The sequence below is a fragment of the Ceratocystis lukuohia genome, assembly GCF_044167205.1.
Source record: "Ceratocystis lukuohia strain C4212 chromosome Unknown Supercontig2_pilon, whole genome shotgun sequence".
Classification (NCBI taxonomy): Eukaryota; Fungi; Ascomycota; class Sordariomycetes; order Microascales; family Ceratocystidaceae; genus Ceratocystis; species Ceratocystis lukuohia.
This window is the reverse complement of record NW_027263521.1, coordinates 2,647,483-2,673,168: the sequence shown is the minus strand read 5'-3', so window position 1 is coordinate 2,673,168 and position 25,686 is coordinate 2,647,483. Positions and strand designations below refer to the sequence as shown.

At 48.2% G+C, this 25,686-nt stretch overlaps 4 protein-coding genes across 4 annotated transcripts; 2 read left to right on the top strand and 2 right to left on the bottom strand.

The window, feature by feature from the left end:
* Window positions 1–7,614: 7,614 nt before the first annotated feature.
* HOO65_020661 (Phospho-2-dehydro-3-deoxyheptonate aldolase, tyrosine-inhibited) lies at window positions 7,615–8,999 on the top strand (the record flags this gene model as incomplete). Its single annotated transcript, XM_071006778.1, has 3 exons — window positions 7,615–7,663; window positions 7,820–8,599; window positions 8,680–8,999. The coding sequence occupies 3 exons, from the start codon at window positions 7,615–7,617 to the stop codon at window positions 8,997–8,999; spliced, it is 1,149 nt and encodes a 382-aa protein (XP_070861299.1).
* Window positions 9,000–9,688: 689 nt separating this feature from the next.
* Window positions 9,689–10,348, bottom strand: HOO65_020660 (MFS transporter; the record flags this gene model as incomplete). Its single annotated transcript, XM_071000126.1, has 1 exon — window positions 9,689–10,348. One exon carries the CDS (start codon window positions 10,346–10,348, stop codon window positions 9,689–9,691), a length of 660 nt encoding a protein of 219 aa, XP_070861298.1.
* A 453-nt stretch (window positions 10,349–10,801) lies between these two features.
* On the top strand, window positions 10,802–12,103 carry HOO65_020659 (Ribosomal subunit 39S; the record flags this gene model as incomplete). The annotated part of the gene is made up of 2 exons (XM_071006818.1): window positions 10,802–11,650; window positions 11,777–12,103. 2 exons carry the CDS (start codon window positions 10,802–10,804, stop codon window positions 12,101–12,103), a joined length of 1,176 nt encoding a protein of 391 aa, XP_070861297.1.
* An 11,038-nt stretch (window positions 12,104–23,141) lies between these two features.
* On the bottom strand, window positions 23,142–25,383 carry HOO65_020658 (Peroxisomal membrane protein PEX30; the record flags this gene model as incomplete). Its single annotated transcript, XM_071006529.1, has 2 exons — window positions 23,142–23,861; window positions 23,959–25,383. The coding sequence occupies 2 exons, from the start codon at window positions 25,381–25,383 to the stop codon at window positions 23,142–23,144; spliced, it is 2,145 nt and encodes a 714-aa protein (XP_070861296.1).
* Window positions 25,384–25,686: the final 303 nt, after the last annotated feature.

Below are 25,686 nucleotides of genomic sequence, written 5' to 3'. Positions count from 1 at the left end.
CGAAGAGAGGCTGGCTTTCAAGAGAAGGCCGGTTCGCAAAGTAAAAAGGCGGTGGTGGAAAGAATGAAGGATAGGATTAAACAATAAATATGTAAGTAAAAATTGAGGTTGAGAAAAGTACCTCACTCACGACACTGACACTTTCGTATATTTGCGACTGCGAACTTGTTGGCTCGGCTGAGAAGCTATTCTCATGAGAAGAACAGGAGGGAACGAGGGAGACTGGGGGGAAAAAGAAGCCTGAAGGCAGGAATGCGAGCCCTTTATGTGGGAATGGGATGGGATGAGCCGTTGGAGCGGCTAAGAGAGAAGGTAGTAAGGAACAAGCAGGTGCGTACGTATGTCTATGTAGTGTGTACCAAGTACATCCGCAAGTACCGATGTACCGATAGACTATGCAAATATACAGTACAGCCTTTCTTTTTGCTTCGCTGGGGTCACCTGAAAGAGGCTTTATGCAGCCAAGAGACAGGGAAAAAATAGAATAGAATAGGAAAAGACAAGCCTGGAAAGATAGAAGAGCCAAGAAACAAGCCCGCCTTGAACCGAGAAAGTAAAGATATGCAAGCCAGGGGTGAAAGATTGACAAGGCAGGCAGCAGTAGGCTTAGAGTGTGAAAAATAGAACGAAAGGAAGGCAAAGACAGGGAGGGCTTGGTAGATTGAAGCCAATTGTAGAGACACAGCACGCTTCGGCTCAGGCTAGGCTAGTGAGGAGGGGGCAGGTGGGGAAGGGCCCCTTCAGCTCTGCGAATTTGTATGTCTTTGCTCGTGGCCTGTCTACCTTGTGTACTTATGAAGGTAGTGCATGTGCACGTGTACATCAAAAGTACATGCAGTATGGTGTATACAGACGTATGTATGCAGATATGTGCAGATGTATGCAGATACACAACAACCACCGTCAAAGGGAGAGCTAGAGAACACGCAAAAAGCGATATGGTGCTAAAAATACGAACCAGCAATGAGCTAGAATGCGAGGGGGAAGCGATGCTTCTGTTTTTGCCTCTTTTGCGCCCAAGAAAAAGGAGGAAGCAAAGAGGAAGATCAAGGCGGGAAGTGTTCTTTCAAGAGCGAAACGAGCGGCGCGAGCGAAAGGGAAAATAAAAAAATCGAGCTCAAAACAAGATATATCGGGCGATAGACTGAGAAGTAGCCTAGAAATTATTTAATGGAGTCTAGGGCTTGCATGAAAGAAAGAGGAAAGGCTTGTCTTTCACAATAAAAACAGTGGCACGGCAATATGAACGAAGATACGGAAAACAAGCAGCAAGAAATAAGAGCAGCACTCGGCGACAACCGACGGTCAACCTATGATACTTATATCCCAAAGCTACAGACTTGTGCAGCCCTGCCTTGACATACCGTAAACTCGAAGCCTATCCCCATTCATTGTTTTGGGATGACCAGCGACAGTTTCATCCCGCAAATCTCGTGAGCTTTTTGCACTTGATTGCCCATCAATACGTTCCGTCGCGCAGGATGGCCCCCGAATGGCATATAACCCAGAAAGCCGTTCAAGGCCATGCATGAGCTGCACATACTTTGCCACTTTTGACACTAAATACTGTGCACGCAGAGTTTCAGGCTTATCTTATGGAACATCGCTTTGTAGCCCTTCTAGATCTCCTCCCCCCCTCCCCCTCCTGCACAACTGCTAGTATCCTTCGCTCTTGTTGCTAGTTGGAAAATGGTCTGGCTTGTTTATTTACCTGTTTATTGGCAATGTTTACATAGTTATGCGTTTCTATGTTTGGCAGCTCTTCCCTCGGGTGGGCTTTTCCCTTCAAAGATTGGCATCCTATCTGCTACAGCTCGTGCTTGTTTTCCTTTCTGTAATAAAGCATTGTAACCACGCGGTTTTCTTCGTACGCACTGCATATCTGTTTCTGCAGTTCTGCAGTGGGCATTGTGTTTTCCTGCTTGTCTTCTTCTCCTTCTCCTGTCTCTCTCCCGCCCCTTCCTCCTCTTCTTCCTGATCCGGCATCAGAATCAGGGGATTCTAGTCTCTACTATAAGCTTGGACAGTCTAGCGGACGCCTTTGAAGATTACGCTTAGACTAGATAAAAAGGAGCTGTTCTCCAATAAAAAAGTAAAATAAAAAACAGCAATGGGCTGGACTAGCGATTTTATACATGGAATTACAGTTAATTACAGGCAAATGCTACAATGATGACCACTTGAGAGAACGGTTATATAAATTCCAAGTGCCTAGCACACCATGACAGCCTTGCATAACTATGACCAATTACCAACCATCATGTGTCGTGCCACAGGATTATGCAGTCAAGAAATAATATATCAACCACCTGCATTTTTGAGCATCGAAAAATATGTGTCATGCTTGGTGGCTAGTATTATATACACTGTAACTACTCATATCTACGAGCCCCAAGCTTTACCTGGATTGCACCTACCTATATTCATAGATTCATAGCTTTAACTAAGCCAGCTGCAGAATCTATATCCGAGCTTCCCTCTCCTGTGAAATTACCTAACCGTATTGAGGGATGGAGCATTCATAAGGGTTTTATCAACAACCCTAAATATAAGTCTCAAACCCTAATGCAACGATGAAAACAAGAAAAGGCACCTCTTTGTCAGTCTTGCCAAGCCAATGTTCCTATTAATATCTGCATGGACTTAACCCTTGCCTGATATCCGAGAACTCCTCTTGATGAAACCTGATGAGTACCGTTCTCTGACTTTTTACACGGGCCGCATTCTATATTTAATCTAAATGTCAAAGGCTGAGATCGTAGGGGAGTAATGATTAAAATGAGGCTGATGGAAATGAGGACAGAAAAGCTCGGGTATTATCATGAATGAGAGTGCTTCTTAGCTATGCTAGCTATGCATATGGTTGTCGCACGAAAATTTTCATGATAGGGTTTGCGACAATCTAGGTTTAGGCTTGATTTTGCCTATTAATTTTAGATGGATGAGAAAGACAAACACAAATTATTGAGGTATGGGCACCTTTATCTATCTTGGGGCATGGTGAGTTTTCCTTTGCTCACAAACTGGGCACCTATGGCTGTACTTATGGTTGTGGTTATGTCTGTACAGCATGTGTGCCCACAAGTGCAGGCTTACGTTCCCACCACTCCTGATTTGATGGCAAAGCATCTCTACTGGTATTTCGCGAGGTATTTCTCACGATCTGAAGTCGGACTTGGATTTCGAGATGAAAGATTTACACTGGTGGTTTTCTCAGCTTGGCCATGTTAGTCATACACTATATAACCCCTTGTTTGAGTTGTAAGGGTTCATAGCAAGGAGGCTAAGAGTCATATCACAAGGAAGGTTTTAAGAAAGCTCATGGTCAAGGGAGCTCTTGCCTGAGTCTGGAACTGTTGCTTAGGTTTAGGCACGGGGAAAAAAGGGAAAGAAATCATGTGGGTAAGGTCGCCCCTGGAGACAGTTCATCAGTCATTAGTCCGACTCCATATCCGTTACAGACTTCTGGCCCCGGCTATCTCACCATAACAGTAGACGATGACCCTGGCGTGTTGAAGATAATGAATATGACATCATGCCCTTGTCCTGGGGAGTCAAGGCTTGGCCATGACACGTTATCTTAACCCCTCTCCGCGTCTCCAAACCTTGGGAATCGTGCTGGGCTAATAAAGCAGATGACGGCGATGGTTAGAAAATCGTGTTTTTTGTAGCCAGACTCTTCGAGCAGTGTACTGGAGAAATAGCCCTAAAAAGATGTGTATGGAAGCAACCCAGGCTCTCGAAACCTCGGGCCCTGAAATCAACCGAGAACGATGCTACTTGGCTGTTATGTATGAGACATTGGATGAAGTTCTGTGCTTACTTTATTGTGTCATTTCTAGACTGGCATCTATGCCTGCGCTTCTGCTGTTCTGCATGCACTGGCTCGTACATAATAAACAGCCATCGTCGAATGGAGAGGAGAATGGGGAAACCCAATTCTCTTCGAACTTTGTTTAGCACATGTCCTTACTAACCTAGACAAATGATGGCACAGCGCTACCTGAGCCATGGTTATCTACTGGCTCTAATACGTTAGCTATTGAATCTGCCCTATAGTTTAGTGCACAAGAGGTAGATTTAAGGCATCGTGGCCATAATGGGTGCTTGACAGAGGAACACGGCTCAAAAACCCAAGATATTGCAGTGGCGTGCAGTGGCGTGCAGTGCGCAAGCTCTTTAGTCTTATGAACTATGTTGATGTCTACGACGGGGCCATAACATGCATGCCACGTGACTGCTACCTGCTGTTAACATTGTTTCATCTCTACCATGACGTCGTGGGCTACTGACTTTAGGAGTGTACAGGACATCATAAAGCTTCGTTTGAGGCAGTAAGATAGTAAGATGGCTTGAACTAGCTCCCGTGAACCTCATTAGTGGGACTTGCGAATATAAACTTCTCAAGGTCGCTTTATAGCGGCGGTCAAACATAGAAAGAGAGGCTGTCTCATTCATGTCCGCCTTGCAGCTTTCCTTGAGCGGTGTTCTCACCCCCAAGCTCCAGTGACAACTCTTTTACCCAGCCCAATCCTCCCGTGTTGGTGTTTGTTGGAAGCACTGATGTGCCATCGTTTGAGTTCTACCATCTAGTGGAGCTAAGTACAACCAAGAAATACAAAATACAAGATGCAAAAAGAAGGGACAAGGGCCCGTCTAACAGGAAGAGGGAAGAGGGACTATAGTCGATAGCAATTAAGTTGTATATAACCGTATTATATGAAGGGAAAGGGTGTTATAGTAGTGACGTATTCTCACTAATAAGGGATGCAAGTAGATAATGTGAGCTTATTGGGGGCGTCGGAGCTAGCACGCAAGGGGCAACTTTTCTACTTTTCGAGTTCTCCTGATGTTGAGGCGGCATGTTCGCAGCAGCGCAATTCTAAGCCCGCGTAGGTCTAGATGCTACGATGATAAATTGGCAGGACATGTGTGTCATTGAAGGACGAGTCGCCTGGACGCGCGGCTCACACCAAAGTGGCAAATTGTTCATTCACACGCCAAGAGATATGATACTGTAGTGAATTTTAGGAGCGTGAGTAGTCGGGAGCTTTAAAAGTGCGGCTGGAGGCGTCCAAATTTAGAGATTTAGAGTTTCTTGGGATGGGGGTTTGGTCGTACTGCATCTAGCGCGTTCTAGGGACATCACCACCCCTGAAGCTTTTTGGATCGTTCTACCGGCCAGTTTCATCGGACCAGTTTGGGAATTAGATATAGCCTTACACTGGTGGTATGTCTTCGGATTGTGGTTGGATAGATCCTAAGGCTTTGATCCTTGTATGAAGACAACGCCAATCTACCTAGGTGCATATCGGACCAGCCTTCGAAACAAGGTCATGGTGTTGGGGGTCATTCCAAGGTCGGCGTATTAGTCCATTATTTGGGCCAAGCTTGCACGTGGCCTGGCCCTCTGACTGGTTTGTTGGCTTTGCGCAACGGTCAAAATAACGACCTCATACTAAACTGGATCGTCTGAAGACTTGGCTTGGACACCGTTGATTAACTGGAATTACTACCCCGCTGGTTTCTGGCCATTGCCAAGGCTCCTAAACTCGCTGCTGAGGTTTTATGTTCTTTTGCTAGAGGTTTTGGAGGAGCAAGGTTCTCGTCAGGCAGGGAGGCCTTGCTTCCGTTAACTGTAACCACAAGATATGTGACTCACCCCCAACATCCCGGAGCCCTTGGACATCCCATCCTTCTAGGGAACAATGAGGTCTGGACGCCGGCTAAGATAAATGTACACAACTTATACATAATTACTTGCTTAGCTGGGGGCATTTGCTGGCGATATATGACGATGTCTGCGATAGTGACAAGATTGATACTTGGGAAACCAGGTGGACTGGTAAAATGATAGCGGGGGCCCACGATATTGCCACATGGGAAAATGTGTAGTGGTGCTGAATCACCAATTTGGGGACAGGAGATTCAATACTAGCGACAGGGTTGTGATAAAATTTGTGGAAACCGAGCGCTGTGATAAAGGGGATATTGGTTCTATCAAGTAGGTTATCGTCCGATATTCTAACATATTGTTTTTCAACTTAGGGAAACCTATTGAGAGTGATCAAATGCCGAGCGGGAACCGGAGACCCTACCTTTAGTTCACAAACCACTGGTAGAAGTATTGAGCGCAACCTATATAAGGCGGTGTTAGTCTTGAGCGGCGTGGACGGGATAATCGGATGCCGACAACCATTTCTTTGCCGCACGTTACGCACAACGTGCCGTTTGTCTCTACTATGAGATGGCTCTTAATGGATTTCTTTCACACGCTGATTCTTACGCTCTGCATAAGCCTGCATCGTGTGTGGACTGAAGGGTCTTGGATGTAATATGGGATATTGCTTCTTGTGGTCTTGTACTGCTGATAAGGTAATGCTTCCATCATGGAGCCCGTGCTATGAAACGGATAGATGTGGCCGCAGATCTTACGACTGTTCGCACCCCGCGCGGGCTCAGCAGGCAATTGAATTCGGATCTGTGACATGGCTGGGCTTCCTTGGTGCCAGGGGAATTTCTTCTTTTAGGCTCACCACTAAGTTTGCTCAACTACTAGACGAAGCCAATCATTGAATTTACAATGCAACGCATAAGCAAACTCGAATGGATGGATGAGCGTCTAGGGTGTATGTAGCATTATCAGGTTACCGGAAGATGAAACAGAAGAGGCTGGCTTTCGGGTTTGGTCCTGGTTTTGGCCTATTGTTTTTTGCTCACTGTGTTATCCTGAAAGAGGCAGCAAAAGAAAAAAAAAGTAGGCGAGGCAGTATTTCTTGGGCTACAAGGAAGGCCAGATGCAGACGCTGCGACATGTTCTTTACACTGACGTGTAGCATATTCCAGCTTTGAAATATTACAAGCAAAACACAGCAGAAATATCACAATATCTGACCGTTTTAGGGGATAGCGTAGTTACAGTTCTTGTATGCTGTGCGGCGAGTAGTGCACGGTCCATGGCCTTGAGAAGGTACTCGACACTTGGGATAGGCATTGTATTGAGTGGCATTTTAGAGTTCGAGGATGTACCGGGTACGTGCTGCGGTCTGAGCCTACGTGCTTGGTACGTACCGTACAACTACTACAGCGTTTGAGTCACCGCAAACTGGTTTCTGCACTCTTTAGGCTTAGCGCCCACCTCTGCTCTCAAACCTCCTGCTAATTTTTGTTCTTGCTAGTTTAAGAGCAGAATCTTCACTTCCTGCCTTGGCTTTTAGTTGTTTCCTGCCCAAGTATATCTTTCGCTTCTTCCCACATTCGTTGTCACCGATTCATTCTGATCTCTCTTTTTTATCACTACAGCCCTCAATCGCATCTCGCCTTCTCTTTGTCTCCATCTTGGTTTTTGTCCTGAGCCTGGTGCTTGGATCATTTGTTACGAATATCTCTATCTTATCCTAAAAGTTGCCCCGCCATCCCACATTGTTTACCACCTTTTTTGTCTTCTTAGTCACCATACTTTTTTTTTTTTTTTTTTTTTTTTTTTTTCCCTTTTATACATATATATCGAGTCAGATTCGGCCTCAGAGTTATAACGACGGCCCTTTCTTCCACCGTTTTCAAAAGCACACTTTGACTTTTTTATTTTTATCTTTCAATACACACATCTTCAAAATGCCTGGAGTTTACGAGCAAGAGAGTGCTGCTGCCGATGACACCAGAGGTTAGTCTATTTCGTCCCTATGCTTCTTTCCCATCTTGTTTTCGCAAAGCGCCTAAAACACTCCTGTACTACTCACTTGAAAATTGATTGATCTTGGCTGGAACTGGGTGAAAAATTTATTTTTGTTTAGCTGAGCTGAAACTAACAAAATAACAGTTCTTGGCCAGGACCCCCTCATCCAGCCTGCCTTGCTCGCCCAGGAGGTTCCCATGACTAAGAAGGCCCTTGACACTGTTCTGAAGGGTCGTCATGAGTCTTCTGAAATCATCATGGGTCGCAGTGACAAGTTGCTTGTCGTTATTGGCCCTTGCTCTATCCATGATCCTGCTACTGCCCTCGAATACTGCCAGCGCCTCAAGGAGGTTTCTGACAAGCTGTCTGGCGACTTGACCGTAATCATGCGCGCCTACCTGGAGAAGCCCCGCACTACTGTTGGTTGGAAGGGTCTGATCAATGATCCCGATATCGACTCTTCTTTCAAGATCAACAAGGGCCTACGTGTCTCCCGTCAGCTCTTCAGCGACCTCACCTCTGCTGGCATGCCCATTGCTAGCGAGATGCTGGATACCATTTCGCCTCAATTCCTTGCTGACTTTATCTCTGTTGGTGCCATTGGTGCCCGTACTACTGAGTCGCAGCTTCACCGTGAGCTGGCTTCCGGCCTCTCGTTCCCTGTTGGCTTCAAGAATGGTACAGATGGAAACCTAGGCGTTGCAATCGATGCCATTGGTGCGGCTGCTGCACGCCACCACTTCATGGGTGTCACTAAGCAGGGCCTGGCTGCCATCACCCGCACCAAGGGTAACGAGCATGGCTTTGTTATCCTTCGTGGTGGTACCAAGGGCACCAACTATGATAAGGAGAGCGTTCAGTCTGCAAAGGAGATTCTGGCCAAGAAGGGCCAGAAGCAGGCTATCATGATTGACTGCTCGCACGGTAAGGCTTTTTTTTTTCTTGTTTCGTTGCTTTCCATTTCTTTGGTTACTTTTCTTGCTAACTCTATAATTAACAACCAGGCAACTCCAACAAGGACCACCGCAATCAGCCTAAGGTTGCCAGCGTTGTTGCTGACCAGCTACGTGAGGGTGAGACCTCTATTATTGGAGTGATGATCGAGTCCAATATCAACGAGGGTAACCAGAAGGTTCCTGCCGAGGGACCCTCTGCTCTGAAGAAGGGTGTTTCCATCACCGATGCTTGCATCAACTGGGAGAGTACTGTCACTGTCTTGGAAGAGCTTGCTGAGTCCGTTCGTGCTCGCCGTTTGGCTGTTAAGGCCACTGGCGAGGCGCAAAACAGCAACAAGAACCAAGTCAGCGCCCTGGAGGAGGATTAGATTTTCTCTCCGCTGATATCTGCTCCAGCGAAAAAACGTTTCCGGTTTTTGTGTCTACAACAGTCTTTGGGATTTGGTTTTAATCCATTGCGCCGTACTCAGCCATACACGCATACCCGTATTCGTTTCTACATGAAGGTCAAAAACTCAATTGAGGCTTCCATCGAAGCCTTTTACGAGTCACTAGCCTTGTGAGCAGTTCGATCCTCTTTTTGTTTCTTATGCTTCTTATTTGGAATTGGGATGGCGTTATGGGCTTTGATTTCTGGGGAACATTTGGAGAGAAGCGGGAAAGTCAACATTATATATAGCGACTTTAGAATTCCATGCTCAGCGAAATGGAACTGCTCATGTTTCTAGAAATCCGGTTTGAGTGCTATTTTGAATGTACCTTGTGATGTTGTTAGATGAGTAAGCTGAGTAAGCATGCTGAGGAAAAGTGACAAGGTGACCGAGCTTAGCTATGTATAGTTGTAGGTTTAAGCATTCAAAAAGCTCTCTTAGAAGCATCTTTCTGAAGCCACCTAAGCACACCTTGATCTTGATGATTTCTAAATATGTCTTTTATTTAAGACTTCTTCTTGTCATCTGTACAACACAGTGGGAAGAACAATAATAGAAACAAAGAAAGTTCAAGAATAAAAAAAAAACTCATTTACACAAAAAGAAAATAACATGACAGGAATTGACTACTGGCGCTCGCCAGACAGACCCCCAATCCTTGAGTAGTCTGTCCGTGAGGGCATCGCGTCTCCCATAGCTTTCAGATGAGTTTCTCTGTATTTTCTATAGGCAGCCCAACCCAAAAGGCCCGAAGTACCGAGGATAAAGGCCCAGATGATGATCTTGTCCTTTTCGCTGTCGCGCTGAAAGCACATGGTCTGGACATCGTCTTCCTTGGCGGTTTTGCAGAAGTCAATGCCCTGATTGAGGCAGAATGCTTTGGTACAACGCGTGCATGAGGGCGGGGGCACGCGACGTTCCAAAGGCGATGAATCGGAAGCAGATTTGGCTGGAATAGCTTCGTCGTCGCTAGAGATGAAGTCGAAGCTGAACGGCGGTTTGTAGATGCTGGATCGGATGCCATGATCAGAGCCGGCGCTGATGTTGTCGAGGGGCACGATAGTGCTGTTCTTGAAGCAGGTGCATTTGCAGAACACGGGCGCTGTAGTAGTTGGAGGGGAAGGTAAAGGGCAGTAGTTAGCTTGGAGGGAGAGTCTTTTTTTTTGGGGGGGGGGGCTTGGTTTTGAGCATGTGAGTTGGTGGAGGATGAGGGAGAACATACCCTGGGCGGCTGCTAATGATACTAGGACTCCGAGTAGGAGGATAAGCATATGTAGTTTTGCCATGGCGGCCCTGGCATGGCAAATATCGACGTGGGAGAAGAAAGAATCGCGGAGAGATAAGTTAAGAAAGAGACGGCAAGTTTGAGGTTACTATTAATTGATTCAAATGCGCCTGCCGAAAACGGGTTGCTTGGATTAAGCAGGAAGGTGTGGCGTTTCGCAGCTTCAAGCGCCACACATAGTGGTCATGTCATAGCCCAAAATGTGGCGCCAAAAGCAGAGGAGAACTGCAAAAAAAGTTGAATTTGCTGCTCAATGGGCAGTTTAGTTGATTGACGACAGCAGAACTTGACGATAATTGTTCAATTTGAACCCTCCACCTGCCAATTACAGAGCGACTGCGAAGCCGATCTGACGCTTGGCTTGCCTCCCCTGAATTAATAATTGAAAGCCTTGTTTCTCGTATGAAATAAGGGCCGAAGCACGACCTAAACCTAGCAAAGACAGGACAGAACGATGTCCCTCCCCAACACCATTCGCCGGTTACCGCAGGCTTTGCGCATTTGTGCCAACCCCGGTGCTGCTAGCAAGGTCACTGTTTCCTTATCAGCCCTTCGGAGCATTTCGACAACGCCCTCTCGGCACATACAGCCCAACAGGAAGCTCCAGGCGATTTTCGGCAAGGGTTCCGCCGGCGAGGAGGCCAAGGCGGAGGAAGAAGCAAAACGGCGTGAGCTGCTGGCTGCCCGTGAACAGGAGCGCAACGAAGCTCTGGCTCAGGCAGCACAGCTGGATCAGCAGCAGCTTGTTAGTGGCGATGAGCTAGACGGCTTTGCTGAGTCGAAGCTGGTGGTACCAGGCGAATACTTGGTGGCACCAACGCCGGCTGAGGCTGAGCAAATGGCCTATGTCCCAGCTGAGAACGCTAGCGAGCTAGAGTCCGTTGGTAATCTAAATTCATGGTGGGACCATGACGGCCACTGGGGCCCTGAGAGCCACCTGGCGGTGTTTGCAACCCCGCGCAGCCGCATATCGGATGAGGTCATGACGGTGCTGGTGCGCCAGGCGGTAGTTGAAGCGCTGGTTTATAGAGCTAAGGGCGAAGCAACCGGAATGACCCAGCGCTGGGCGCGAGTGAGCAAGGAGGTGGCTTACAAGACAAGCCAGATTACCTTTGAAGTGAAGGAGGGTGGCGATGTTGCGCTGACAGGCGAGATCTCGGAGGTGTATGGGGCACTAAACAGTTCAAATGGTGTTACAGCAGAGGAGGAAAGCTTCTCGCAGGAAGAGGCGGCGGAGATGGTCAAGACTTTTGACTCGACGTGGCAACAGATCTCTCTAGCGGATCCCGTGCTCAAGTTTGCCGTAAGTCTACCACCACTTTACCCATCATACGCGCCAACACTAGAGCTACGGAACTGGGGAATATCTCGCTCTTGATTCTTCTACATATTTTCTTGGTATATTGCTAATATTTAATACCCCTTACAGATCAGCAAGCGCATTTACCAGCTTACCGGTTACCTTATCTCAGACTCCAGGTTGCATCTATCGCACACTGTGGGCCAGCTGCTCAACTACCTGATCACGCCGCCCAAGGCCAAGACAGTCAATGAGCAGATCCGCTCCAGCGAGACACTAAAGTCTCTGCCGAATGTCAGAGTGTTTAGCCGCCGTATCACACCTATCGATCGCCAAATCATGGACGGTAGCTGGAAGAAGATTGAGGAGGAGCTGCGGAAGCGTAAGCTGCCAATTGTTGGTCACGAAGAGCTGGGTGACTTTGCAGAGCGCAAGTGGCTCAACATCAAGGCTTGAGAGATATGCGCGGAATATCCAACATTGCCTGTCTCTTTTTGTTTATTTTAGATAGAAGGTGGAAGAGAGAGAGGGGAGGGGAGGGGATGGTAGAGGCGCATGTCCCTTTTGGAGTTTGCATGCATTCTGTACTTGTATGAGTGGGGAGGGGAGGTGGAAGAGATGTGCCTGATATGCCAGCAATCTTGTATATTATTCTCATACTTTTTTTTTTCTCGCTTATGTGATGTGATGTCCCTTATTAAAATGCGAACTTAACATTAAGCACGCAAAACAAATTGCCCAACAAGAGGGCAAAAAGACAAGAAACCTTTTGCGGAGTTGAGGGGGATCATGTGCTTCTTTCTGTATCTTTGTGCATATTATGCTGTCACAGTCACCGGCATCCACAACAGTACAAGTATTTTACGTGAGGTTACTTATTTGGTTTTATTCATAGAAAAATAGGTCTTTAGAGCATGAATGACGTAGAAATATCATGATACAATTATAAATGTAGTTGGACAGAGAAGAGCGGTATCCATTAGTCTCTTTTTCTGTGGCACATATGTCAGTACGTAGTTCAACGTCTTACAAAAAAGAAACTGGTGCGTTTTCTTTCGACTTACAGCGGAATTCAAAGTTGCCGTTCTCGTTGTGAATGCGCTCAGACAGATTGACATCTGCACGCACGGGTTCGCCTTCGCAGTTGAAGAGAGCAGCACGGAGAATAGGGACATTGTCATCACCCTCAATTGAGAAGCTGATGTCCTCAGCAACGCTGTGGAATCCTTCACCTCCCCATTCGAAGCGGCCTAAAATAGGAGAAGAAAGCGGTTAGTACACGAAGGCTGGTGGTTATGGAGTGGGAAAGCAAGTAAACAGTCGCCTCCAACATATTGTTGATAAGTAGGGTGTATACTGGCAGATAAAATATGGGGTAGACATACCATCTACATTGGCCAGGCACTTGTCCAGGTCAATCTCGGCATCCTGGAGGTCACCATCGCCGTTTCTGAGTCTGGCCTTCAGGATGTGGCCGTCGTGAAGTTCGATATCCTCAGCACTTTGGTGGAAAGACATGATGGCTAGTTTAAGAAGAGAGAAATAAGGGGATAAGTGGTGTGTTGAGCGGAAAGATGGGAAGAGAAGCTAATGAAGATAGAAGAGTGAGAGAGTAGAGAAACATCATTTCGAGAGGAAGGTGAATAGGGTCTTTATAGAAGAAGCCCCGCAGAGCTCAGGCTACTCGATTGGCAGATTGTTATCTCTCGGGCTGTGTTGTGCCCCTCCTAGGCCGCTCTTTCTGTCTCTTTCTCTCTTTGCCTTCCTGTTTGTCTTTGCGCATGAACATGCTGATGCTCACACTCATGCGATTCGTGCAGAAGCTTCTAGGCGAGGCGAAACAAGGACAAGGCATGGCTCGTGAATAGACCCCAGCACATACCACACAGACAGAGCTTCCTTTTTCGCTTGTGCTCCCCTCTTGCATCATCAAGCGGATGAACATATGCACCAGGAAGAGGGGGCCATTATGTGGATGTTTGTGTCTATTATGTATTATGCCTACAGTACCCAAGTAAATACACATACAGATATCAGGACCCCTCTCTTACAACGCGATCACATGCTCCTTTCTGCTCTTACCTATGTCTCTTAGCTAGTCTCAAATTCAGCATCGCTAATGAATGTACATAATTCAAGTTGTTATCAATTGAGGCTAGGTGGGTATATCATCTAAGGGGATTTGAGTATTAACGACCGGGACCGAAATCCTAAGACAGAGACAGAGGTGGTGCTTAGTAACCATTGGCGGTAGCAGTATTACAGTAGCATCGATACGCTCTACAAGATCTGCCCATCAGCTTCCGACAAGGAGAGAGACGAAGACTTGGTGTGCGATCTGGCCCAAGCTACAAGATTTCAGTTGATCTTTGCCCAAATTCCAAGAGTATGGACTGTCCAACACGAAGAGGGGGGGGGGAGGGTTAGACTACAGAATAGAGAAGGATGAGAAGAGGTGAAGGAAGAGATGGGCAATGGGCAATGACGGAGACAGAGGCCATGACGGAAAGGTGGCCTTTATTAATTTGCGCGCGTTACGGAGGATAAATAATAAGAATTGATAGCTATTACGGCGGGGTTTTCTTTCTTGCCCCTCCCCATCTCTGTTCCAGTGGAACATGCTGGCTCAGGCTGCATGGAGCCTTTGACGCAATCATTGGACGCATTGAAAGCTATACTGCTGTATACAGGGTCGTCCAAGAAAGGCGGTGTCCCATCAACCGTGTGGAGATGAGTGGATGATGTGCTTTCAGGGCTCCTAAAGACAAGACTAAATGCGGGAAGGCCTGGCTTCGGCTGTAGCTTGACGTATATTGGATGCTTTTTTTTCTTCTGCTCGGGTGGTATCTTGTCTTGCTCTCTGTTTCATATAGCCAGCCGTTGATGGATACCGACCTTTCCCTCTCATTTCTTGCACTCGTGACTTCTACTAGTTAGTCGGACAATAAGCAAGACAATGGGCCTTTGTCAATTCCTTTACTCCTTGCACAATGGGGTTTAGCAATGCCAATAATGGGAGGAAAGACGAGAGGGGGGTGGTGGGGCAAACAGAAAAGATCTCCTAGTTGGTACATTACAAGACAAGGCTGTATGTGATTACAAGACGCTTGGACGGTCCGGTCTTATTTGTCGAGGGTCGGCTCCATTAGTAAGTATACTTCTGTTGATTTAGCACAGTTGCTTGTTAGGTAGTACGATACAGTACGCGCTCTGCGAAATCAAGTGAATGGTGCAGTATTTGAAGCAGAAGCATTAAATGTACATCATAATATGTGTGTCGCTAGCTTTATGTACATTGTGTGCACAAGTGCAGCAGAAGCTGGACAATGAAGATAGGAAAAAAGCAAGGTTACTTTGCTCGCTCGGACATCCCGGTTACGGGTCTAAGCTTGGCGCTCTCGTTTCTGCGAGGTTTCTGTGAAGAGATGGAGAGGGGAAGCTTGGATAGCGGGAAGACGTAGAAATCGAGGAATTGGAGAGCCATAGAAAGCAAGAGAACCTGAGACCAAGATGTACAAATAGGAAGAGGGCAAGGAGGCAGAACGGCGCATGGCCAACCACAGATAGAGACATAGAAGCAAAGAACCGACGCCAGGCAGCTTGACGTGCTCGTTCTCGTAGGCTTTTATCGGCTAGGCCAATAGCAACAAGTACTATACGAGACTGTCTGTACCTAAGAGGTTCATGCTTTACATAGACATGGACATAAAACAAGTAGTTATATGTACATTTGTATGCATTGATTTACCCGGTCTCTACCTGCTGGAACGCATATCGCTACACGTCCTCCCTTCCTCTCCTCTCATATGCCCATATATCTATCCGTACGCAGGGGGGGATCTCGCAAATACAACACCGGTCTTGAGGATGAAAGGTACCGAGACAGCCACAAGAAGAAGCGGGGCATATCGAGCAAATTATTTATGTGCATTAAGCAATGCAGATAGTGCTCATGCTTTTAACGAGGGGTCGGCTAATAGAAAGGATCGAAGAAGGCCGAGATGCTTGGGAAGGGCAGATCAAGGTAGTAGGTATATCAGTTCTAGATAGGTGGCAATGCGGGCTGGAGAGGATTCGGATAAGCGTTAGTTGCCTCATTACATGTATATTGTCTTATGCAATAAGATGAAGGATATTCACTTAGCAGCACATTAGCTATTTCCTGTTTGTCCTAGGAGCAGGAGCAATCGACATCAAGTATTGGGTGAGTTTTTAGTTGACGATGTTGGGATAGAGCTCCGCAGCGATTTGCTACTTTAGCCATACTACTAGGGTTATTACATAAGCTTCCCATAGAGCAGGGAAGTCAGTTGCTACAGGAAGTGGCCAAAATCGTCACCGTTGCTATTGTGTTTGGGGCTAGGAGACTACATAGTAGCGCGAGGTTACTAAAGGAGGCACTGAACTTGGATAAATAATAATATTGATTATGAAACCCTAAGGAAATCAAGACTAAGCACTAATACCCTAGCACTTCTACAGCGAGCGTTATTAGAAGGAAAGGGTAGGATGCTGAGAGCATGAAGCCAGCTGCTTATTTGCAGTTAGCGCAGGAGCCTAGGGAAGAAAATGAATGTTAGTTTCTAGGAATAGAAATGCCCTGCACTTGAGGTGTCTGAGACACTGCAGATCAACTGTCTCTGTCTACCACCACTCATGTCGCTTGTAAGTTTTTGATTAATCCCCTGCCTCGGGCTAGAAGGGAGAGCGTAATTGCGGGGTAGACAGAGAAGAGAACGTGGTGTGATGCGAAGTGAGTGATTTTGGAGACTGGAGGCAGAATAAGCCATGCCATGCCACACAGTGTGAGTGAGTGCGAGTGTGGGTGTGGAACGGGTTGTAAGCATAAGTGTGGCGTAGTCGAGGATTTGCCGTTGCCACAACCGTGGGAAAGGGAGGGTGAGGGGAAACGCAAGTGAATAACGGCGTCACGAGGACGTGGTGTGGTGGGTTACTTACAGCCGCTGCCGCAGTTGCCTGTAAAAAAATATTAGCGAAAGGAACAAGCAGAAGCGAAACGCAGTGGTAGAAAACGCTGCCGCGAAGATAGGAAAGAGGAAAGAGCAAACAAAACAATAGGGGGGCGAAATCAAGACGCAAGTCTTTTATGATATAGTAAGCGAGGGGTTTGAAACGTACAGCTAGAGGAAGAGGAGCATCCGCAGTTACTCATGGTGAGAGATGTTTGTGTGATATTGGTTGGTGATTAAAAGACGGTTGAGTGCGTGGAAAGAGTTGTTTATCAGAGATAGTTGGAGATGGAGGAGAGGGACTGATAACGGCGACAAGAAAGTGGGAGGGCATTCAAGAGATCTTTATACCCTTTGGGGGGGGGGGGCGAATTGGGTTAGCCAGCTTAGGAAGGGACTAGGGGAGAGAAGAGAGGAGAAGGAGGGCCAAATGTGGGACCTCAATGCTGCCGTAGATATTGCCTAGCTGGGGATAGATAGGCCTGACCAACCAGAACAGACTAGAACAGACCAGAATAGACTTAGGGCTGTAGAGCGTTAGGCTAGCCCCAGCACATAACGACCTGGCTTGATTTGTGTCTGTTTTCTATCCTGCTGTGCTATGTGCTTCTTGCTTCTTGTGCTGTGCCATGCACCATTTTGGCTGCGTCCAGCTGAAGCACTCCTCTCTATCACCCCTGCCCTCGCTTCTTCCGTGTTTCCTGCCAATACAAAACGGTCTGTCATCGACGAAAAAAAAAATCTAATCTAGGGCGAGCGTGGAGTCGATGGCTAAGTTTGGGGGGCAAACCAAAAAGGCCTTCCAGTATGACAAGCTAGGTCATATGTTGCTACAGTATGGGACGCTTGGACGGTCTGATTTGCTCAGGGCTAGCCCCATAGGCGGACATGCGTTCAGTATAGCTACCATGTAGCACGATACAGTGCTGGCAAAACAAGAGCTGTACGTAAGCTGACTAGTATTGATGAAAATCATATTACAGATGCTACTGCCGTTATCACAAGCCGCAACCCCCGACCCCCGACACTCCGGATGCTGCAGACATCGCAGAGCGTACGCTCTGGTGAGAAATCAAGCGCAGTGGCTAGGCTTGGGAGTAGGATGAAACTAAGGAAGGCTACCTACGACTTGCGATAGCAAGGCAGCATGAAAACGCTAGTAGGAGACAGCAGCAGCAAGCCCACCACGCCAAACACGCTGCGACATTTTTGCGTGCGATTTCATACGCAGGTGTTGCAAGTTAAGTCATACACATGTAGTTTACATGCATCACGGGCTACAGGTCGACGAATAAGGCATCCTGATTCGGTCCGATCCTTTCCTCTCGCAAACTGCCTGTAATCCGCAACGCTACTTCACTTTCGATCGCCAAAGAACGACTGCTCTGTATTCCTGCCAAGAAACGAGCCAGCAATAAATCAAAGCGTAGCCATACTCACCAAGTCAACCCGGAGAAAGGCTAAATCGATGACATGCCGTTGTCTGGCTGTGTTGCTGCGACTGTGACTGCATCGCACTGTTCTGTTGCTTTATTGCTGCGACTATGACTGCATCGCACCGTTCTGTTGCTTTATTGCTGCGACTGTGCATCCCTGGGCTGCGAACGAGACACCTTTGTCCCGTAATTCTGTTGCACAACAGCTTACTCTTGACTTTCCCTCCGTTTTGCTCCTGTTAGACATCCTCTTCGACCCCCACGTTTGCCACCCCAGACGTACGTTTTCTTGCGTCTCGTGTATTCTCCGCGTGATGTCAGGATCACTGTGACCAGGAGTTATGGCGCTTTCCCTCCCTGTCTCTCTCTCTCTGCTCCGGATACACCCGTGATTAAAAACCCCCAATATGAACGGGCGAGCACAGGGCCCAAGATAGCCCAGACAACAGGCCCAAATAATCACCGAGCTTTTTCCTCTCCCTGGCCTTCTTATCCCCCATCGTTTTTCTTGGACTTGTTTCTTGAAGATCCACGAAACCAACTTCCGCCTAGTAGCTGGCCCGCAATGGGCGGTGCTCCTACACCAGGGGGGCGCTGCCATGCCACAGACCTGAATTATTTTATCGTCAGCGGAGAGAACAGTGCAGCGAGGGTGGCAGGGCTACCGGCAATTCAGTGACATATCGTAGTGTATGTGTATCACTAATCCTCGCAATCTGGCGTGCCGGAAGTAGTCAGTCGTTTCAGTTCGATAATAGGATATAGTGATGCTATGCTCTCTGAGTTAGATAGACAGCCTGACGGCAGACTATCTGTCCCCATATACTGATCTCACGGTAGGGGAAGCGCATAGAAACGGGTGGAAGCAAGCATCGACACAGCTTGGCTACTTTCCTGACAGGCGTCTCTAATTAATTTCTCTAGCTTTACTTTCATTCTCTCAGCTCGTGGGCTAGTCGCATGTCTCATCGTGCTTCTTAAATTTCAGCATCTCGCCCTTCACCAAGTCTACGTCTTTGGCTAGCTAACGGGCGGTGGAGGATCTTGAGCTAGATCTAGGCCATTAGCCAGCAAACTTGCTCCACCCGCAGGCGGATGAGGCTCAATACTTGCAGAAGATTGCTTGTAAAACTGCCCACTGCTAACCATCTTATTCATGTTTTAAGCCTACATCACAATTTGCGCTGTATGTGTGGCCCGGGAGCGCTCGTCAATGTATATTGCGCGGTAGCGGGCCTCGTAGCAACTAAAGGAATATGTCTACGCACAGTGCTTTACTTGGCTTACACAACGAGACTGAGGACAAGACTAGGCTGAAGGGTTTGAAAAGTTTCAGTAAATTCAGCAGGGGATGTGTGTTTTCCATGCTTCGACCTCATAGCAAAGGTAGCTGAGATCGGCTGTAGGCATTGCGCCATATAGCACCACCCTAGAAGGACATGTTCAGCACTATGGACTATAGGATGGAAGGTATCTATCTGAAGTGCGCATAACTTGCGATAGGAAGACTGCAAAGCCCAGAAAAATGCCTGGATAGATAACACAGAATGGTGGAGAGTGGCAACCGTGGGACTAGGTGCAGATCGCTTGAAAAGTCATAGGGACATCATGTTGACGTCTTGGATCTTCTGTTACCCGGATAGCATGTAAGTAACAGTGCTCTAGCTCTTTGTTCAGTGGAAATAAGAACACTCACCTAGTTCAAGTCCTCCACCTCGTTAGTAGGATCCTCGATATCTCTTGCCATGGAAGTTTCCTGGCTAACCGCTAGCTTTCCCCGTTTCTGCCTGCACATATTGCCGGCATTCAGCATACACTGGATGTTTTCAAGACTGGTCTTCATGAGCGCATCAGAGACATCCCTATAGGCCTCGTCGCAAATACTGTCGGGCATGGCCGTCGTTAATGTTGGTAACCTTTTTACTATGAAAGTGGTGTTGTGTTTCTGATAAGTTGTAGGTAGTTGAGCGTGCGGTAGTCGCGATGCTTTGAAACCTCGTCTACATCGGCAGGCGATACTGGCTTTTATATAGAAACAATCTGGCGTCAAGAGACACACATACTCTGCAGCAGGCAACAGGCAATGAGGTTAATCTGATGTGTTATAGCGTGGCATGAAAATCAACCACTCGACCTTACTACACCTCAGACCTGGGATATACCATTCTGCCCTACCTTAACCTACCTCATGGCTCCATCGGTCTGCTTCACTTCACATCCCCTCCATCAGCAATGTCCAAATGCCTGATGGGTATTGAAATGAATGACTTCAGAAAGTCTTATCGCAGGCTTCGCCCATCACCCTACCAAGTCTCCAAGCTGTGTCGGGTGGGAATCGACCAAGTCACGCGATTCTAGGAGCTACAATACACCTCAAGGAAACCGCAGAGAGAGAGAGGGCAGTACACACAAGGCTACAAGAGCTACGGCGCACACCTCAAGAGATCTAACACCCTACATCACCTCTGTATCCCATTATAAACTAGGAACAGTCGAGTCTCCCATCTCCCCGGTGGCAATGTGCTAGTCCTCCCCGGCTGCCTAGCTTCATACATGCCATGGATCGCTATTCGAGACTGCTATGCCCGCCAAGCCTACACCCGGCCATCCACAAAATCCAGATATCGTCTACCAAGCCGCGGCCCAGACTACCCCCCTACTGCTTTCTTCAACCGTGACAATCGGTCATCATGTCTCCTTGCAGTGTTCTTCGGACTGTGAGAAGAGAAGGCAAACTAGTAAATGCTAGTGGGCAATGCCGATGCTTAGATGATGGGGAACTGTTAAAGCTATAGCGAAAACACATACGATATGATGCCCCAGACTACAAACTTAACTTCTACGAGCTACATAATGACACCGACAATTCTCTTAGCATACTGGACCCTCGCTCAAGTGGTTTCTCTCCTATCTGACACAGCCATAATCTTCGACCTTAGCTTAGCTAGTGACGACAGGCTCATTTTTTTGTGAAACGAAATCTAGCTAAACTCGGGCGTCTAGGGCAGTGATGTAAGGTAAGCCCAGGTAATGAGCGTGAGAAAAGCAACTTTGGTTTGGCTATACAGCGGCATGCAGATATCGAGTCGAACGGGGGTATGAGGATGGACTCATTCAATGCTATTATATCCGAGTTAGGCTTAGTCCCACTACTTGAGCCAGAACTTACACTACCAACATCAACATGCTAATATTGCCATCGGCGGTCGTCCCCCGCTTGCTTCTGATGATACCTATCTATCTCAAGCTTAGTAGCATCTCACAGACATGCAGAGAGAAAGCAAAAGAGCTACACCTCGAATGCCTAACCAAGGCAAAAGCCACCAAACCTAAGCTGTCCAGAACCCAACTCTTGACGCAATGGCAACTCTGGCTTGCCAGAAGGCTCACTCACCTCTCACACTATACATCGTGACGATAACGTGATCGGTGAAGAAAGAGACAGAGACAGACATTTGGGGAGATATTAGGCTGCAATATTTCTTCTATTCTCACCGGTCGGCGTAGATTTTACCAAGAGCTTGAGGCTTGTGTTGACTCTTCCAACTCATCGTCCGCCTGTCGTTGTCCTCGTCTTCCCCCCTAAATAGCGCAAGTGCAACGCTGACTAACCCCTCAAGGTTGCACAACGTATTAGCGACCAGATATTCCCCTTCTGTCTGCATCCTCCTCCAATAGCTTCTCTAGAGTAGTAGTATGCTCGGTGAATCCGTCTCACCTAAAGAAACTCCCAGAGAACTATATCTCCCAATCCTCATAAATATCAAAGCATGGTACGATTGTAGACGCCGCAAGTCCAACACCCACCATGGATGCCAATATTTATATGAAGAGCTCAATACATGCTAGTCTAGACTACACCAAACAATTGCCACTCTAAGCTAACCAGGAGGCTCATCGAAAGTCTAGGCTTCTCATGACACATGAGAAGAGACTGGACGCTGAACAAGGTGAATCAGGCAGTGATTCTAGAACTCTAGAAGATCTCTCTGTTCTGTATCATTATAGGCCAAGTCAGCACATAACGCCCTCCTAACAGCAGCCAGCTTGCTGTCTTCGCGCAGACACCCTTCTCCCCACACCTACCTCAAGCATTCTACGCTTATGATCCACTCAGGGGCGGCTGGCCTCATGTGACTGAGACGAAGGATCCAAGCCACCTAAGCATCTATAGATCTATACAGAAGAGTCCACTACACACCATAAGTCTGGAAAAGCATAAAACAAAATACAATCCAAACACCTAATCAACTTCATCTCACGCCTCCCTCAAAATTAGCCACCTTGGAGGAGCAGGCGACGGACATTGCTGTATTGCCTTTGCTCTGATTTTGACTAGGAAGATCTCGTCAGCCATGGAAACGAGCCTAGGGACCCAACTACCAGCTACGGCCAGCCCTCCGAGCCACAGAGCCTGATGGCGAGATTGTCGTAAGTTCGCGTCACATGGCTTGACCGAGTTTCGCAGGCCCGAAAAGGAACAAGCCGGTGAGGTGGACGCAGAAGCCCAAAGTAAAGACACCACGGCATTTAGAAATGTTACTGACACTATGAAGTGACGAGACCAGGAGTTGTCCGTCAGCCTTTTACAGCTAAAGCTTTCTGCACCAAGGCGCACAGAGCGTGCACGCGCAGTTTCAGGCTCCATATCGTTCGATAGCCATCGCCATCGCCAACACGCAAACAAAATCCTCCCTTTCCACCACCTCTAGGCCATGCCTTAGACGCATACACAATGTTTACATCAGCCTGATACAACACCAAGTGCTTTCGTTGCTGATTTGTGTAATCATAGCGACACACCACGGCCCTATTGTAACTCTGCTTCTGCTTCTCTTTCTAGAGGGCTTACTTTTGTGGGCGCATGGACGCCCGGGAATTGCGCCGAGTCTCTTGTCTTGTTCGTCATCTCCATCTCTTGTCGCCATTTAGCTAATCACGTAAACTTGCACATCCATAGTGATGTTGGAAGAAACAAAAAGTGCATAAATGTAGTACACAGCAGAAACAATAGCAAGCCTTCCATCATATACGTAGCATACACATACAAACCTATGAACTCACGCACACACTGAAGCCTACGCCTACCTACTCCAAGCACATGTGTGCTTCGTCTCCAATGCCCCATGCCCGACTCTCCTTGCCATGGCCGTGGATCTCCAGCTCTGTCGCCACACCCAGCAACGAAGCCTTATCGCTGTGGCTGCTATTGTCCAGGCCGGTTAATCCATGTGATTGGCGCTGCTCGGCACGGCGCTTCAGTGTTGACGACTTAAAAAAAGAGCGCGACGATGTAGACATGATCGATACAGAGTCTGCATCTCGGTCGAGATATGAATCACGGTCGCGCTCCTGCTCCCGCTCTGAGTGCACTAGAGACGATATGCTAGGGCTGTAGCTGCGTGCTACTTCTGTCCGCATAGGCGAAATAATCTTTTCCTCCGCTGTACTATATCCCAGCGTGCTAGGTTTAAACCCGCCAGTGCTTGCTCTTAGAGGCCCAGAGCGCTGTTTGCGGTCTAAGCCGCTGCTACTAGACTGCTGATGTTGCTGTTCTTGCTGTTGTTTATTGCCCTCATCCCGTAAATGTCGTGGCTTGCGTTCGCGCCCGCGCTCGTACTCTCGGCTTTCTCGTAGCTTTTGGGCCATGTCGTCTTCTTCTTCTTCTAGCAGCTGTTCTGCTGGGCTGCCTGGCGTCGCCTCACTGTCCGACAGTTCGTCAATGTCCACAAGCTCAGCGTCACGGTACCATTTGCGCCGTCTTGTCCATCGGCCCCATCCATCAGTTCCACGTCGGCCATTTTGCCACTGCACCAAGCACACTTGTTAGCATATAGACTACAGAGCAGCGCAGAGCAACAGAGCTGCTCATGCCAAGCATAAAACAGCCACGCGTAATTCTTACCTTGCTGTCATAGTACACCCAGCCCATCTTTCCTGCCTCGGTGTCATAGTCAATATCAGCCGCCCCAGCCTCAGGCAGCGGCACGCCATCAACTCTCCACTGGCTCCCTTTAACCCAACGCCAGCGCATCCGCGAACCTTCCTCAACGTCTGGCAGTTCAAACTCTTCTCTCGAAGGAACTTGATTATTATTCTCATCTGTCCACCCAGAGCGCTCGTAACCAAAAAGATTCAGCGTCCAGCCAAGCCCAACCCACCGCCGCTGGTTTTCGAAAATAATGAATGTAAACTTAACACCTGCATCCCTTGTGTTCTTGACGCCTGCCAACTTATGATTTAATGACTGGTTCTTAAGCTGCTTGGTCAGCTCCGATTCGACCGCCGGCTTCTGGCCCGCGCTACCACTCTCCGATGAGCGCGACGAAAGCGTGTGCGCTGGCGTCGTGGGTTTCAGTGGGGCGTGCAGCTCCAGGCCTGTGACGAGTGATGCGGTACGGCGCACCGTGCTACTACGCCAGAGAATAGTGCGACACACGCGCATAGGCTGTGAGTGCCACGAGAGCACTAGTGAGCCAAAGACCATGACAATGCGTCGTGTAGTGATAATGCACAGTGGCGGTAGCGTCAGCGCGAACCAGAACGGCGTGCAGAACAGGATGCGTGTGAAGAGCGTCGTCAGTGCCGGCCGCACAGTGGCGGATGTCGGGGTGCGTTGCGTGCTAAGGAAGTCAGTGAGAGTGAGCATCGGCTCAAGCAGCATATCGCAGCGCGCTGTAAACTCCTTGAGTGTCTCGACAATCTCGTCAAGCGTCTTTTGGTGCCGCGTGTTAGTACTTTCGGCGGCCGGGGGGTTTCGCACGTGGCTGCTGAGGTCGCCGGAGCTGCCAGCAGACTTGGAGTTGGCCTTGTGGCCGTTCTTAGAGCCAGTACTAGACCCAACCTCCTTTTTTACATCTGGCCGGCCCGGCTCGCTCCAGCCGCTGCTGCTTAGCGGGCTGAAGCGGCGACTGTACATGCCCACCATTAAGCCCAGCACCACTGCTATAGGGCCAGCATATCGCAGTATAACATCTCCATAGAGCACTATTGCCCAAAAGGCGGCTAGAAGCAAGAAGCTTTCCCACGGATCGCCCGTTGTCCAGGTCAACAGCCCAGCAAGCTTATTTAACGGGAGCAAAAAAGGGTGTGAATAGGCGAGGGCGCGTGTTATTTGCGGGGGCGTAGCAAGAAGCAACGGTGATTTTTGATGGACGAGGATGGTTGACCGTTTGGCCGTCGATCGTGATGGCGCGGCTTTCGAGGCTGAAGTTGAGAGGGACGCGGGAGAGAATGCAGCGAAAGTTGGGGGTGCTGTGCCCGTGGAGGGTTCATTGCCAGCAGTGGTCAGTGCCTCGAGGCTGTCTGGTCGAACCTTTGCATTTGACATTTGGGCGACCCACGGCGTATCCTAAGACGGGCGCAGCGAGGCGTTGTTGACATGGTTAGTAGGAGGTTATGATGTAACTATATAGACGACTGTACGAAAACAAAGAGGACAAAGAGGCAAGGCGGCAGGGAGATGCAAACCAGACTCACCAAAGCAGCCATGAAAATGGGCGCAAGGAAGCCTTGCGATATCAAAGTCCGCCCAGTTCGTTCGTAACCAAGAGATGAGAAGACGTAGGAAGCGCGAGTTTGGCTGACGATGAGCCTCAACAGCCGAGGAAAGTCGGTAGAACAAGGTATTTAT